Source organism: Caretta caretta, chromosome 5 (genome assembly GCF_965140235.1).
Source record: "Caretta caretta isolate rCarCar2 chromosome 5, rCarCar1.hap1, whole genome shotgun sequence".
In the NCBI taxonomy this organism is placed as follows: Eukaryota; Metazoa; Chordata; order Testudines; family Cheloniidae; genus Caretta; species Caretta caretta.
The window spans coordinates 27,674,617-27,690,781 of NC_134210.1; the positions used below are offsets into that span (position 1 = coordinate 27,674,617).

Sequence of the window (16,165 nt, forward strand, 5' to 3'; positions counted from 1 at the left end):
CATCCTAAGAACAACAAGAAACATGTAGAAATCCTCATTTCATCAGTGATGCCAAGCATTAAGAATGCATATTACCGGAATAGCAAATTGCCTCCAGGGATAGAAGCTTGGCACAGTGACTTAGCAGACCTGGCAACTAAAGAGTGGGTAGCATTTTAGAGAAGAGGGACCTCGGATAAATTTGAAAAGATTTGGTCTAACTTTCTGGTCTAAATTAGAAACTACTAATTTAATTCCTAGTGGATGGAAACTGAGATGTAGCTCTTCTTTTGCTTCCCTGACTCTTCCTTTCCTTTCCTTTCCTTTCCTTTCCTTTCCTTTCCTTCCTCCCTCATTCCTTTACCTTTTGTTCTGTCTTTTTTATCTGTTCTCTCATTTTAAAAAACCCATAAATTTAAAGAATTCATCTTACTAGCTTCCTTTGCTCTTAATCTTACAGCAATTATATATGATGGTATAATTTAAATTGGACTTCACCTATGTTTATATTGCTAACTCACAGGACTTTGTCACTGGGGTCTTCTAAGGCACTGGCATATCTTTTTTCTCCATTAATCACAGTGGAAAAGCCAGCTAAGCCCATTGGCCAGGCAGCTGTTCTTTCACAGTCTGCTCACTTAGCTGCCCAGAGAATAAGACTGCCCCATTTTCACCAGACAGTTTTTTCAACTAGATATCCTGTTGGTTGGAATTAAAAACAAATCACTTCATGGCAAACTGCTTCCTAAATTATTTATGATCAAAGCAGGTGTTGGAAATGGAAAACATTTTTAATATGAATGAGTGAGCCCATGGTACTTAAACACATGGGCTTCCTCTCATCAGGATGCTCAAAATTTCCTCCTCCAACCTCTCTTCAAAGGGACTTCAGCTCCATCTTCCTGTCCTCTCCTTTGGAGAAGTCAGAGTCTATCACTGCCCCTGTTTCTCCTCAAATGGCACAGGCTCCATCTCCCTACCTCCTTGTACTACTCATAGTGGGCTGAACCACAGCTCCTTCTCTCCTTGTTTCTCTTTGCCTGGAGATTCTCCCCCCCACCCATAATGTGTAATTAGATTGTGGAATTCATTGCCCCAGCATGTCACTGGGGTCAAGAATTTAACCAGATTCAACAAAGGAGTGGATAATGTTATATGCATAAAAATATCCAGTCATAATTAATAACAATTTTGGAAGACATATGAAACTTCATGCTTCAAGCAGGGTTTAAGATTCTATCCGAGATTAGGATGAGATTTAGCTGTGGGATAATTTGCCCCACACCCCCTCAGATTATCTAATATGAGGTTTCTTGCACCTTCCTCTGAAGGGTCTGGGTCTGGCCAGTATTGGAGACAGGACACTGGCCAAAATGGACTGTGGGTCTGATCCAGTAAGGTAATTCCTATGTTGCTATGATAGGGTGGTTTGGGCTCCTTTTCCCTATTCTCCTCCTTCCTTCCCAGGACACCTCCTCCGGCTGGCCTCTAATCCCCATGAGAGTTTCTATATTAGTCTGAGTGGTTGGAGTGGACTCAGAATCCATCTGGGGGGGGGGGGGGGATTAAATCTCATTGATCTTCTTAACTCTGCAACCACTATCCCACCGAATCCTCCTCCTGGCCCTCCCCCAGGATGGGGCTGCCACCGCAGCCACTTACTCTCCCAAAGCCAGGAGAAGAAAGAAGGCAGCCCATTAACCTCTAGTGCCAAAGAAATTGGTACCTGGCGGGGCAGGGCGGAGGGATAGAGGGACGTGGGGTTCCTGCAGAGGGGAAGGCACTAAACCCCCCAAACTCGGGTAGGCAGCCCAGCAGGGCAATGTAGAGACGGGTCAAGGAGAGGGAGCTCGGCAGAGGCCAGTGGCTGGGGAGGCCCACAGAAGGGTGAGGGAAAGGCTGCTGGCGGGAGGGTGGGTCGTCCAGTGGGCTGGAAAGAGTGAGGGGCCTTCCCAGCGGGGTAGGGGCAGGGTGGTCCTAGGGGGCTATGGCACCCTGCAGAAGGGGGGGGGGGCACAGACAGGCAGGGCATCACCTGGGTCCCAAGTCTCTCCGGAGGGAGGGGTTTGTTTGGCTGCCCCGAGGAGAGAAGGGGACGGGGTCTCTGCAGAAGGCGGGGAAGGAGCTGCCTACTGAGCTGGGGGTGCCCTACACGGGCCCTGAAGCGCTGCAGAGCAGTGAGAGCAGGCGCGGGCTGCGCCCTCCTGAGTGGGGGCTGTGCCGGTCCCTTGCGCGGGGAGGGGGGGGAGGAGGAGGGCTGCGCGAGCCGCAGCGGGGGTGTCTGTATCCCCCCCGGTCCCTTGCGCGGGGGGGGGGGGAGAAGGAGGGGGAGGACTGCGCGACCACAGCGGGGGTGTCTGTGTCCCCCCCGGTCCCTTGCGCGGGGGGGGGAGGAGGAGGGGGAGGACTGCGCGACCACAGCGGGGGTGTCTGTGTCCCCCCCGGTCCCTTGCGCGGGGGGGAAGGAGGAGGGGGGGCCTGCGCGAGCCGCAGCGGGGGTGTCTGTGTCCCCCCCGGTCCCTTGCGCGGGGTGGGCTGCGCGCTCAGGGGAGGTGTCCTGCCCACCGCGTTAGTCCCTTCCCTGCCCGCCTGCGCTCCAGGGGGCTGTAATCCCATCAAAGGGCCGGTCCCAGCCTCCTCCCTCCTGCGCGTGTGACAACCCCGCTGCTCGCCGCCAGCCCCACTCGCTGTCTGGTTGCTGCCGACTCCGGACGGCGGCTGCTCCCCCCCCGGGCCTCAGCCGAGCGGCTGCGGAGCAGTTCGCACCCTCCCCGGCCGCCTCGCGGTCAGCTGCCCCCCGCACGCCCAACTTCCCCAAACTTCTCTGTTTTGCGGTGGGCTGAAGGCTGGCTCCGATGGATTTACAGAGCCCAGCCCGCTGCTGCCGCTGCTTCGCTCTGCTCTTGCTGGCCTCTTGCATTGGGCACACAGCAGCTTCCAGGAGAAACATCCCCAGGAGGCAAGGTAAGAAACTCCCCCTTGTCAGGGGCGAGTAGGAAGGTTTCAGCTCGGAGACTATCCCTGGGGGAAGCCCACTCTCCAGACATGCCTGTGTCTGGAGAGTGGGTGGGTAGGTAAGTGGGAACGCAAATCTGTGCATTCCCCCGGCACAGACAGGGTTAAATCCATATCACACATCTCCCCTGATGGGAAATCTGAGAGCTTCAGAATGCACTGTTTGTATTTCATTTCTTTTTAGCTACAAAGAACTGTGTGAGTTGAGACAGTTTCCATATGATCTCAATTACTGGGCACCGGGGGAGAAAACCCTCCAAAGGGGGACTAGAGCCCCTCCTTGTCTTTAAACGTCTATTATTTGATCCATATTGTCAAAAGGCTCTCCATTTCCTGTTGTTAAAAAATCAGAAGGGTGTTTTTTCCTCCTCTGTTTAGTTACTCTTGATGTTCTTAGATTTTTGGCGCATATGTTTTGGTCATTTGCAGCATCTCTTCCTGTTTGATCTGTCTGGCTTTCAAAAAAAACCCTTGGATTTCTTTAACTGTGTGTGATCCCGATGAAGTGAGCTGTAGCTCACGAAAGCTTATGCTCAAATAAATTTGTTAGTCTCTAAGGTGCCACAAGTACTCCTTTTCTTTTTGCATCTTTTAACAGCATTTTTTACCTTTTTTAAAAGCTAATTAAGAAGTATTTAACTTGAAGTTTCTATCTGGTCTCAATAACTCTTTCTAAAGAGCAGTGCCTCTATAAAAAGGCAACATAAGTACAACAATTTTTTTTCTAAATTTTTTTTCTTTCATATCTGAGATGTTAAGTATTAAAGGAAAAAGTGAGGGCAAGGAAAGCAGTAATAAATATAAAAATGCTCTTAACTGACTGCATCTTTTCTTCATAAGTCTATTGTAAGGATTTAAAATTGTTTTAAAAATATTTATTTGGAACAGTAGATGTCTGTTTTGGGATTAATGATCTGTTTGTACAGTGGAAACGATACCACTTTATTTCAGAGTTTACAATCTGACTCTCAAAGTGCCTTCAGAAATAATGTTTCTGTAAGGAGGGAGACACTAACAGATGGAAAAATCTGTTAGCATGAAAACAAAATAACAGTCCCAGTCGTGTTCCCATTGAAGTCAGTAGGAGTTTGTCCTTCTCATATGGCTGCTTAACGTTATTGTTTCATGATGCGTCCATTTGAAAATTAACTTGTGTCTCAGTAAAGATGGACCTGCTTCACACTCTGCTTTCGATTATTGTCTGACTGCTCCTTGTATTGAAGTGGAGGGATATCAGCTTAACAAACAGTATTCTTGGGATACACATTGTTTCATTTCATTCATTCTGAACATAGCACAAGTGCATGCAAATATAGTATTATATTGTCTCTTATTGTGGGAAAAGTCTTCAGCTCTCTATGCATTATCCAGGTAGGCTACTAGAATTATCAGATACTTCTTTGCATAAATTTAAACATGATAGCCCTTCTTATTTTTAAATTTTAAATGTGTCCTCTTTTGTAAATTGTAGTTGTGACTGAAATACTAACTGCAATATTTCCTATTTAGCCCCCCAATACACTGTCCAAATTCTTCCAACATATATTTTACCAATATGTACTTTCCCCAATGTGTTATTTTCTGATCTTTGCTGATTGGCTAGGGATTTGTGTGTGCAAAGAAGACAAAGGGCCTCATTCTGATCTAGGGTGACCAGAGGTTCCGATTTTATAGGGACAGTCTTAATAAGTGGGGTTTTGTCTTATTTAGATGCTTATTACCCCCCACCCCTTGTCCCAATTTTTCCACACTTGCTATCTGGTCACCCTATTCTGATCTCATATACATGAATGCACATTAGAGGAAACTCCACTGAAATCAGTGGAGTTATATGATCAGAATCTGCCCCATTCTCTCTTTTTCCTTCTAATACAGCCTGCTTCTCCTGGCTGATTCACTGAGGTTCCAGTTCAAGAACCAAGACCTGCTGCCACTGAAATTACTGACAAAATTCTACTGGCCTCCATTCAGAGGAGGATCTGGCCCATAATTTGTGGCATTGCAGTGAACACAGGTAACACTCAGGTGAGGCTCCCAGTCAGTGGGAGGCTTACCTGCATAGTGACTGTAGGATTGGCCAGAGTATTTCTGATAGCAGAATTACTCCCAGGGCAGTGGATTATGCAGTGCCAGAGGACTGGCACATAAGTGAAAGAAAATGGACAGGAGGAGGCAGACAGTCATTGCATCAGTATGTAATTGCAACGTTTTTGTAAAGCATATTTTTGTACAGTTCATTGGACCATGACATGGAGCACGTTAAGTCAGAGCAAAGACTCCCTTCGTCCCCTACATATGCTACCTTTGATCTGCAGTTGAGCTCCCACTGACGTCAATGGGATTTTTGCATGTGGATCAAGGGCAATATATGGTCCTTGGTATTTAAAAGTTAGAGGTCTAGATACTGACCAAATATTTATACTCCATGCAAATCACATTGTTTTCGGCTCCCTGTTGCACTCAATAGAAATGTAAAATACATATGAGGCACAAGAAATGGTAAAGTCACTAGGTTTGCCAATTTGCTAATTGTATTTGCATAATTTATAAGACAGCAGTGATTATAGGAAATACTGCTGGCTGAGACAAGGAGTTCCAAAACATTGAGCCATATCCTGGTCCCTCTAAAGTCAGTGTAAGTTTTCTCATTGACTTTGTTTGGACTGGGATTGTAGGTCTAGTGAATCAGATTAATTGAAAATTTGACAGACTCCATATATTTTCCTTGGTAGTATACAATATTTGTAGGATTGGATCCTTAGTTTTTATATATATTCCACAGTTTTCTTTTTTAGTTTTCACAGTTAATTTAAAATTAATCACATCTTTGTCACTCGCTGTTGTGAGAAATGCCAGTATAGTTGGAAACATAATACGTAAATACAACCCGAGCTTAAGGTCTTTATTTGACAGATGGCTAATTTTACTGGTCTGACCTTACCTCTTAGGGATCTAGTCCCGTGATCCTTGGTTAGCACAATAGCTGCCACTAAGCATTGGAGTAAATTAGATGGACAGTGGTTGCATTCAAAAAATTAAATGTGCAGTAACATTGCTACTGCTAAAGTTTACATATGCAAATGTGGCTGTATTTGTGAAGGTATCACTTAGTGGTAGTCTCTTTGTGTCCCTCAATCTTAGGTTAACACACAAGAGAACAACTGACCTAACGGAAATGTATTGATAGGCGTTCAACTAAAGTAGCTTTAATCATGGAAAAAGAAAAACTTATAATTCCTCTGCAATAATACACTAATTTTGTGTACACAACACTTTTACTGGTTGCTTATATTATGTTAATACAATTTCATTTTTTCTACCTTAAAGTGATCCTGTTTCATGTCCAAAATGATTTGTTTTCTTGCTTCTCCATTATACAAACAGATGCCACTTGTTTGTGGCAACAATTTTACAAAACCTGTGCAGGCATTTGAAAACCCACATTGCCACAAGAGTTAGAGAAGGAAATCCCTTGGGGAGTTCGTCTGCAGAAGTATGTGATTTAAATCCTACCTACATGCTGCCAAAGACTACTGGAACTGTACGTTTCCAAGAAGCCTTAGACTGAGTCCATGCTGTGAAATGCCATTTTCAATCCACTGAGAACAGGTATAGTTCTAGGTAACATGCAGCTCTGCTTCAGTCCTGCTGTTTATCATATGTTGGAAGATTAAGAATGAAAGACAACTATCATTTACTCTTACATCAAAAAGTAGTGGGTGAGGAAGAGATAAAATAGTAAAAAGGGTTTTTTTCTTTGCCCTTTTAATGCCAATAGAAAATGGGACTTGTACAAGAATTGTATCTGAGATACAACCAAAAAGGTCACACTGTGAGAGAAGTGATAAAACCAGTTCATCTTCAATGATGAGATCTGACTGAGAGGTCTTGAGGGTCAAAAGAAGAAAGGTAGTCAAACTCTCCTCAGTTTTTCAAAGTTTTCATTCCGAGTCTCATTGACAAAGATCAATTTTGTAATCCCCAGAAAGTGACAGAGAGAAATCTGTTTGTGAAGTTAAAAGTAAAAGAAACAATAAAAATGCTACAACTACAGCTTACTAAATGAAACTTCAGGAATGAAAACCCTTGTGGTCAAATTCAAAACATCCTGATGAGTGCAAAACTTCTTTGCACGTGTGTTTACAGTAACATTATATATTTATTGTGCAAGAGGAAATGGAACATCAGGCACATTTTAAAATAGGTTAAAATGAAGCAAGAGCCAGCGTGTGACAATAAACTGAATAGCCTGGAGTTCCCAAAAGTCTTGCAATTTTATGTTATTTCAAATGTCTCTCTAAAGACCAACACGGCTGCAGCAACACCTCATACATCTCCCTAAAGCTGTCGCTAGTGTTTAACATTCAAACTGTTTTCTTGCTTTTGCTTTATTCATGTTCATACGTTTTTGCTCTGTGTTCTACTTTTATTCCCACTTTCAGTGGACTGGTTGCTAAAAGAGCTTAATCATGCCTTATTCCATGGTATAGTAGTAAAAATAATATAATGGATCTTAATGGCAATCTAGTTGCATGGAGGGAAGAACAGACCCCTAAGGTTGATGTTTGTGGCATTAATATGAATAACAATATACTGTGTTGTTACCTTTTTGTATACCACAATATAAAATAGAAGTCAAAAGCCTGTACTTTATAAGGCTATTGAGTAGGGCGGAACACAGAAGATAAGATTTGTATTCATTTCTGATGCTTTGGGATCAATTTTCAATTTTGATTACAAATAAATACAAATATTGGACTTGAATCTCCTGATGAACACTAATTTTTCATTGGTGTATTCCATTGGCTTCACCGCTATGAATGACAAGAGACACAGCTCCATAGCTCCTATGGAATAGATTTCCAAATTTTTCCATCAGGGCCAGATTTTCAGAAGCTAGCTCCCAGGTAGGCACTAAAATAAGTGGCCAGATTTTACAAAGACCTGAGTGTGGACTAGCTGAGTTCTTTAGAAAATATGACCACAACAGAAGCTTCTAGGTGGTAAGCACTTTTGAAAATCTGGCTTTTTAGATGTCTAAATAGGATCTGAACCATTTTGAAAATTTGTCTCTATCTGTGTAGATAGTTTTGTTTTCTTTGGAAAGGAAATTGCTTTCTGTTATATTTTTTTTAAATATTTTGGACTCTACTGGACAACATTATAGCCTGAGAAGCCCCAGGCTGGCAGGAACCTTGAGCTACCTGTACATCCCGCCCCCTTGCCGCTAGAGGAGCCCTGGGCCGGCCAGGCCCAAGCAGCCCCAGCCCAGCGTTCCACAGCAGCAGCTTCAGCTAGGGAAGGCAGAGCCTACCCACTGCCCATGGAAGTGAATAACCCTACCCCACCCATCCAGCAATCACAACATTCCTCTTTTAAAAAAAAAGGGGGGAGGGAAGCTGCCAGTTGATCTCCCCCTCACCCACCCAAATGCTCTACAAAGGTTCCACATACACGTTTTTTCAGAGGACTTTCCCCTAGACTGTCAGGATTTGGGAGTCTGTCCAAGACATACAGGATTTTTGAAGGCATTTCCAGAAAAGAATTGGTGTGGGGACTCCCTTCAGCTCCCTGGAATTTTAAGTTAGCTTAATGTGAACAGAATAGTCTGGTTCCCAACAGTGCTCTGAAGAGGAAGAATAGTCTTGGAATTAAGGCATTAGCATGGGTCTTGGGAAATATTTGTTAACTTCCTGATGCTGCCACAGACTTCCTCTGTGACCTGAAGGAAATCACTTAATTTCTCTGTGCCTCGGTTTCCCATCTGAAAAATGAGGATAGCGATACTTTCTTACTCCACCCTTTTTCTGTCTTGCCTCATTAGATTATAAACTGTTCATAGGACAGCTTGTTTCTTAGTATATGCTTCTGCAGTGCCTAGCACAAGGCAACCCCGATCTCAGTTAAGGCTTGTAGACAGTACCATAAGACAGACAATAATAATGCTTGAAGGTCTCCTTGTCCTCCAAGGCTTCCCTGAGAAATGCTCTGCACTTACAGCAGTGCCACTGTAGCATTTCAAGTGTACACAAGCCTTGAGATAAAATGCTAGGGGAGCTCAGAAGAATTATTTCCTGGATCAATCTTGCTTTAGGACTCAATCTTACAAACAGTTACACCTGTAAGGAACCTTATACATATGAGCAGCCCCTTTGATTTTTAATAGGACTATTCAAGTGAGTAAAATTGCTTGTGTAGCTGTTTGCAGGATTGGACCCCAAAGCAAGACTGATTTGGCCTTTTCACATTATTTCTATCACTGAGTAATTGAAATACTAATGTGAAAAGACCACCCATAAATTTACTCATATGAGCTCCATTTAAAATCAAAAGGGTTACTCATGTAACTAAAGTTACTTACGTGAGTAAGTCTTTGCAGGAATGGGCCCTTCATTTGGTGTGTGTGTGTGTATATATTCAGCTAATGTTATAGAAAAAGTTAGTTTAAGCATTAAAGAATACATGAGTCAATGTAATTATGCTGAGCTGAAGCATTTGCCAAAAAGTATGTAAACATCAACCAGTGTTGTGTGATCATCTAATGAAAAGTGTGGACATAAGAGGGGCAGAGTTATGTTTGTGTGACTTTAATTCCAAATTCCCTGATTTGTTTGGAAAAAAAATCCATCTGGGAAACTTATTCACGTGAGTAGTCCTGATTCCAGTAAGCAAGCCCACTGAAGTCAAAGAAAATACTCATCTGAATAAGTGTCCAGCATTGGGCCCACCGAGTATCATTTTTTCCTTTAATTTTTTGTAAGGAATATAATATATTATATTACACAATATAAAAGGGAAAAACATATTTAGTTAGTTGCTCATTTAAAAAAAAACCACCTGTGTTTGTTTGACTGTCCAAACTAATGAAAAAAGCTGAATATTATTTCTTTGAACTTTACAAAAAACATTTACCTCTGGGATGAAATGCATGGGAAACTTCATTCCCAAAAGTAATTGCTTCAGAAAGGAATAAGCCACTGAAAATAAGGGCTTAGAATAAAAATGCCGTGTCGACTATAACTAGAACAAAAACAGTTAATGATGCACTCTGTAGTAATCCATAAAATCACCAAGCCTGATGTGTATTGTGTAGAATACATACAGTGAGTGTCCCCGTCGTGACGCATGTGAGAGTGCCATTGAGTTCAATGCAATACATCCATGAGTAAGGATCACTCGTGAATAAAAGTTTGCAGGTCCTAGGTCCTGAATGAAGGATTATCTTTCCTTGTGAAAAGAAAAGGAGTACTTGTGGCACCTTAGAGACTAACCAATTTATTTGAGCAGAAGCTTTCGTGAGCTACAGCTCACTTCATCGGATGCATGCAGTGGAAAATTCAGTGGGGAGATTTTATATACACAGAGAACATGAAACAATGCCACTACATGCATCCGATGAAGTGGGCTGTAGCCCATGAAAGCTGATGCGCAAATAAATTTGTTAGTCTCTAAGGTGCCACAAGTCCTCCTGTTCTTTTCTCAACTTCCTGTGACTCTCAGATATTGTGGTGATAAGCGCCTTACAAAACCCTATGACAAAAAGATAGATAATCTCTTTTGGTTCATGATGCAATTACATGTCTGGTTTATCATTATTTGAGTTTGCTTTACAGGTAATATAGCTCATAAATCGCTGTTCAGGTGACGATGACAAGCGGAGAAGGGTTATTCTCATGAAAAAAAGGCTGAGCCGCGCTCAGTCTGACTAACAATGTCCAAGCTCTTAGCGGGTCTGGAGACTGGCATATCAAACCCAGACAGAGTCTCACGTCTGAAAAAATTCCAGGTCCAAATTAGCTCTCATGCCTCTCTTGATTTTCAGAGTCATTTAAAATTACTGGCACCTGTGAGAATGATCATGCAATCAAATTCACATCTGTGAACATTTAGAACATCGCAGTTTGATGTCTTTCTACAATTAGTGGAAATGAACACACTGTAAATGTTCAGCATGCTGTTTTCAAATACCGAAGACACTTCGTTTCTTCTGACGTGTCAATGGCATTAGTCCAAGTGTAACCCTTCTGCCAGGTGGTGCCGGCAGTAGCCAGTACTAGGTTCAATATCTAGGGGTTCCTTTACAAAAACACAGCACAGAACTGGCTTGAGCCCCCACCTAGTAACCTGGGGAAATTACACACCACCCCTGGGCACCTCTGAAAGGCAATACTTCCCTTCTCATAAGCACAGCGTCTGAGTGTAGAAAATAAACTTTTAATGAAAGGAGGGAAGTCACCCAACATCAATTAGGGAAAATGCCACAAGCAGGATTCATAATCATAAAACTGTCAGCAGGACACCCGCCCAAGAGTGCGTGGGGCAGGGCCTTCTGCCTCATGTTCTTGGGTTCTATAACCAAAAGTTCCTTTTCTGTGCCCCTTTCTGCTCCCTCACCACACCCCACTCATAGTGGTTGTCCTTGGTCAGTGAGGACCCAGGGCTCAGAGGTGCATCTGTGTGAGTTCACCTCCCACCAGGAAGAAGGCACCTTGCTTGCTTCACCATCTGAGCACTTGCTCTGGCTGGCCACGCTGACAGCCACAGTTCCTCTCTGGCGACCGCCCTGCCAACTTCTCATTCTGTTCCGCTTGCCAGTCACCTTCTGCCACTTGCCTCTCTGCTGTGACCTCTGTAGGTCAGTCTCTTGAGGTTTCACCCAGCTCTTTGTGATTTTCAGGTCTTAGGCTGGGCAGAAAAGCTGTCCCACCACAAGTGATTGTCAGCTCTTTTGAGCACTTAGAATAGCAAAAGGCTCCTAATGAAGCCTATTTGGCTCTATCTTTGAACAGTGAGGAGGAACAGGTTAAGCCAGACCGGGGACCTTTAGGGAGAGTCTGTTCCTCCTGGCTGGGACTCCTGTCCCCACCCCTCTTACTTTCACAGGGGTCTGGCATTTGAGCCCCTGGCTTAACTAGGTTCTTTCAGCTTAGGACGACCCGCTCAATCGGGAAAGTTAAAGCACAGTTCTGCTCCTCTTTATTCATACAAGAAAGACAACAACATTGATAACAGCATTTCATTACCCTTGCATTCAGTACTAAAGGGATTTGTAACCCAACACCAGCCAAAGTTGATCACTTTGAGCAACATTGCTTTATCTGCTGGATATCTAGGCAGAGTGGGTGTATTCATGTAAATACAATTCGCTCCTGAAGTCTCTCCCCATCCCAGCTAGCTGTCAGGGGAGAACTCATTCAGACCCTGCTTACACAAATATAAAATTTGAAAACAAAGCTGGTTTTGAGTTAGCTGAGCTCAAAAATCATCTGAAAAAATCCTTATTATTAGGGTTGCCACTTACCTGGGAGGCAGTGACCATGAGATGGTCAGGTTCAGGATCCTTGACACAAGGAAGAAAGGAGAGCAGCAGAATACGGACCCTGGACTTCAGAAAAGCAGACTTTGATGCCCTCAGGGAACTGATGGACAGGATCCCCTGGGAGAATAACATGAAGGGGAAAGGAGTCCAGGAGAGCTGGCGGTATTTTAAAGAATCCTGATTGAGGTTGCAGGAACAAACCATCCCGATGTGTAGAAAGAATAGTAAATATGGCAGGCGACCAGCTTGACTTAACAGTGAAAACCTTGCTGATCTTAAACACAGAAAAGAAGCTTACAAGAAGTGGAAGCTTGGACAAATGACCAGGGAGGAGTATAAAAATATTGCTCAGGCATGCAGGAGTGAAATCAGGAAGGCCAAATCAAACTTGGAGTTGCAGCTAGCAAGGGAATGTTAAAAGTAACAAGAAGGGTTGTCATAAATATAAAGGGAAGGGTAAACCCCTTTAAAATCCCTCCTGGCCAGAGGAAAAATCCTCTTACCTGAAAAGGGTTAAGAAGCTAAAGGTAACCTTGGTGGCACCTGACCAAAATGACCAATGAGGAGACAAGATACTTTCAAAAGCTGGGAGGAAGGAGACGAACAAAGGGTCTGTGTCTGTCTGTATGATGCTTTTGCCAAGGACAGAACAGGAATGGAGTCTTAGAACTTAGTAAGTAATCTAGCTAGGTATGTGTTAGATTATGATTTCTTTAAATGGCTGAGAAAATAGCTGTGCTGAATAGAATGAATATTCCTGTCTGTGTGTCTTTTTTGTAACTTAAGGTTTTGCCTAGAGGGATTCTCTATGTTTTGAATCTAATTACCCTGTAAGGTATCTACCATCCTGATTTTACAGAGGTGATTCTTTTACTTCTATTAAAAGTCTTCTTGTAAGAAAACTGAATGCTTTTTCATTGTTCTAAGATCCAAGGGTTTGGGTCTGTGGTCACCTATGCAAATTGGCGAGGATTTTTACCAAATCTTCCCCAGGAAGTGGGGTGCAAGGGTTGGGAGGATTTTGGAGGGAAAGACGTGTCCAAACTACGTTTCCCAGTAAACCCAGTTAAAGTTTGGTGGTGGCAGTGGAAATCCAAGGGTAAAATAATGTTGTGCCTTGGGGAAGTTTTAACCTAAACTGGTAAAAGTAAGCTTAGGAGGTTTTCATGCAGATCCCCACATCTGTACCCTAGAGTTCAGAGTGAGGAAGGAACCTTGACAAGGCTTCTACAGGTATGTTAGCAACACAAAGAAGGTCAGGGAAAGTGTGGGACCCTTACCGAATGGGGGAGGCAACCTAGTGACAGAGGATGTGGAAAAAGCTAATGTACTCAATGCTTTTTTCACCTCTGTCTTCATGAACAAGATCAGCGCCCAGACCACTGCATTGGGCAGCACAATATGGGGAGGAGGTGACCAGCCCTTTGTGGAGAAAGAAGTGTTTCAGGACTATTTAGAAAAGCTGGATGAGCACAAGTCCATGGGGCTGGATGCACTGCATCCGAGAGTGCTAAAGGAGTTGGCGGATGTGATTGCAGAGCCATTGGCCATTATCTTTGAAAACTCATGGCGATCGGGCGAGGTCCTGGATGACTGGAAAAAGGCTAATGTAGTGTCCATCTTTAAAAAAGGGAAGGAGGAGGATCCGGGGAACTACAGGCCAATCAGCCTCACCTCAGTCCCTGGAAAAATCATGAAGCAGGTCCTCAGCTAATCAATTTTGAAGCACTTAGAGGAGAGGAAAGTGATCAGGAACAGTCAGCATGGATTCACCAAGGGCAAGTCATGCCTGACTAATCTAATTGCCTTCTATGATGAGATAACTGGCTCTGTGGATGAGGGGAAAGCAGTGGATGTGTTGTTCCTTGATTTTAGAAAAGCTTTTGACATGGTTTCCCACAGTATTCTTGCAGCAAGTTAAAAAATTATGGGCTGGATGAATGGACTATAAGGTGGATAGAAAGCTGGCTAGATTGTCGGGCTCAACGGGTAGTGATCAATGGCTCCATGGCTAGTTGGCAGCCGGTATCAAGCGGAGGGCCCCAAGGGTCGGTCCTGGGGCCAGTTTTGTTCAATATCTTCATTAATGATCTGGAGGATGGCATGGATTGCACCCTCAGCAAGTTTGCAGATGACACTAAATTGGGAGGAGTGGTAGATACACTGGAGCGTAGGGATAGGATACAGAGGGACTTAGACAAATTAGAGGATTGGGCCAAAAGAAATCTGATGAGGTTCTACAAGGACAAGTGCAGAGTCCTGCACTTAGGAAGGAAGAATCCTATGCACTGCTACAGACTAGGGACCGAGCAGCTAGGCAGCAGTTCTGCAGAAAAGGACCTAGGGGTTATTGTGGACGAGATGCTGGATATGAGTCAACAGTGTGCCCTTGTTGCCATGAAGGCTAACAGCATTTTGGTCTGTATAAGTAGGAGCATTGCTAGCAGATCAAGGGACGTGATCATTCCCCTCTATTTGGTATTGATGAGGTCTCATCTGGAGTACTGTGTCCAGTTTTGGGCTCCACACTACAAGAAGGATGTGGAAAAATTGGAAAGAGTCCAGTGGAGGACAACAAAAATGATTAGGGGTCTGGAGCACATGACTTATGAGGAGAGGCTGAGGGAACTGGGATTATTTAGTCTGCAGAAGAGAAGAATGAAGGGGGATTTGATAGCTGCTTTCAACTATCTGAAAGGGGGTTCCAAAGAGGATGGATCTAGACTGTTCTCAGTGGTACCAGATGCTAGAACAAGGAGTAATGGTCTCAAGTTGCAGTGGGGGAGGTTTAGGTTGGATATTAGGAAAAACTTTTTCACTAGGAGGGTGGTGAAACACTGGAATGCGTTACCTAGGGCGGTGGTGGAATCTCCTTCCTTAGAAGTTTTTAAGGTCAGGCTTGACAAAGCCCTGGCTGGGATGATTTAGTTGGTGTTGGTCCTGCTTTGAGCAGGGGGTTGGACGAGATGACCTCCTGAGGTCCCTTCCAACCCTGATATTCTATGATTCTATGATTTCAGGTTCCCAAAAAGAGAACACTGCTGGGACGGGGGGAGCTGGAAGTGGGGGAGCTGGAGGGAGGGGTACAGTTAGAGGGTGCTGGAGAGGCTATTTGGGGGGTATGGACGGGATATTTGTGTACTTGGAGGGAGCACCTGGGGGGTGCTGGATGCGGTACCTGGAGGCTGTTGGAGTGGGTACGTGAGGCCTCACTCTCGAGGTGGGGGGCAGTGTCGCTCCGTGTCATGGAGGCAGGGTGGCTGTGAAAGCTCAGAATGCGACACCAGCCATTCTGTCAATGCATCCCTGCACGACCCCTCCCCAAGGCTGGGAGCCAGGGCCTGAGTGAGCTGGATCTGGCAGCTGTGGCTACAGGGAAGGGACTGATCAGCTGGGGATGGACCAATTCGGGGTTCAGGGACAGTTCTTTCTGAGTTGCAGTGTCTGCTCTGCAAAAATCCTGGACATTGCCTCTTATTTGTAAAATCCGCCTGGACAGAAAACGGAGCATCGAAAAAGAGGAAATGTCTGGGGAAAACCCGGACATATGGTAACCCTACTTATTATTATATTTTAAAACCTTTTAAAGAGTTATTTCATAGAATCATAGAATATCAGGGTTGGAAGGGACCTCAGGAGGTCATCTCGTCCAACCCCCTGCTCAAAGCAGGACCAATCCCCAATTAAATCATCCCAGCCAGGGCTTTGTCAAGCCTGACCTTAAAAACCTCTAAGGAAGGAGATTCCACCACCTCCCTAGGTAACGCATTCCAGTGTTTCACCACCCTCCTAGTGAAAAAGTTTTTCCTAATATCCAACCTAAACCTCCCCCACTGCAACTTGAGACCATTA

At 44.2% G+C, this 16,165-nt stretch overlaps 1 protein-coding gene across 2 annotated transcripts in view; it reads left to right on the top strand.

Moving 5' to 3' along the window:
- The first annotated feature begins 2,497 nt into the window (after positions 1–2,497).
- Positions 2,498–16,165, top strand: part of EGFLAM (EGF like, fibronectin type III and laminin G domains) — a 128,808-nt gene continuing 115,140 nt past the window's right edge. The window contains exon 1 of one of the 2 annotated variants that reach the window (XM_048851259.2): positions 2,498–2,943. In XM_048851259.2, the coding sequence (XP_048707216.1) occupies positions 2,835–2,943 (109 nt within the window). In that variant the 5' untranslated portion in view covers positions 2,498–2,834. The remainder of the gene's footprint in view (positions 2,944–16,165) is intronic. The other variant, XM_048851260.2, reaches the window with a different exon arrangement.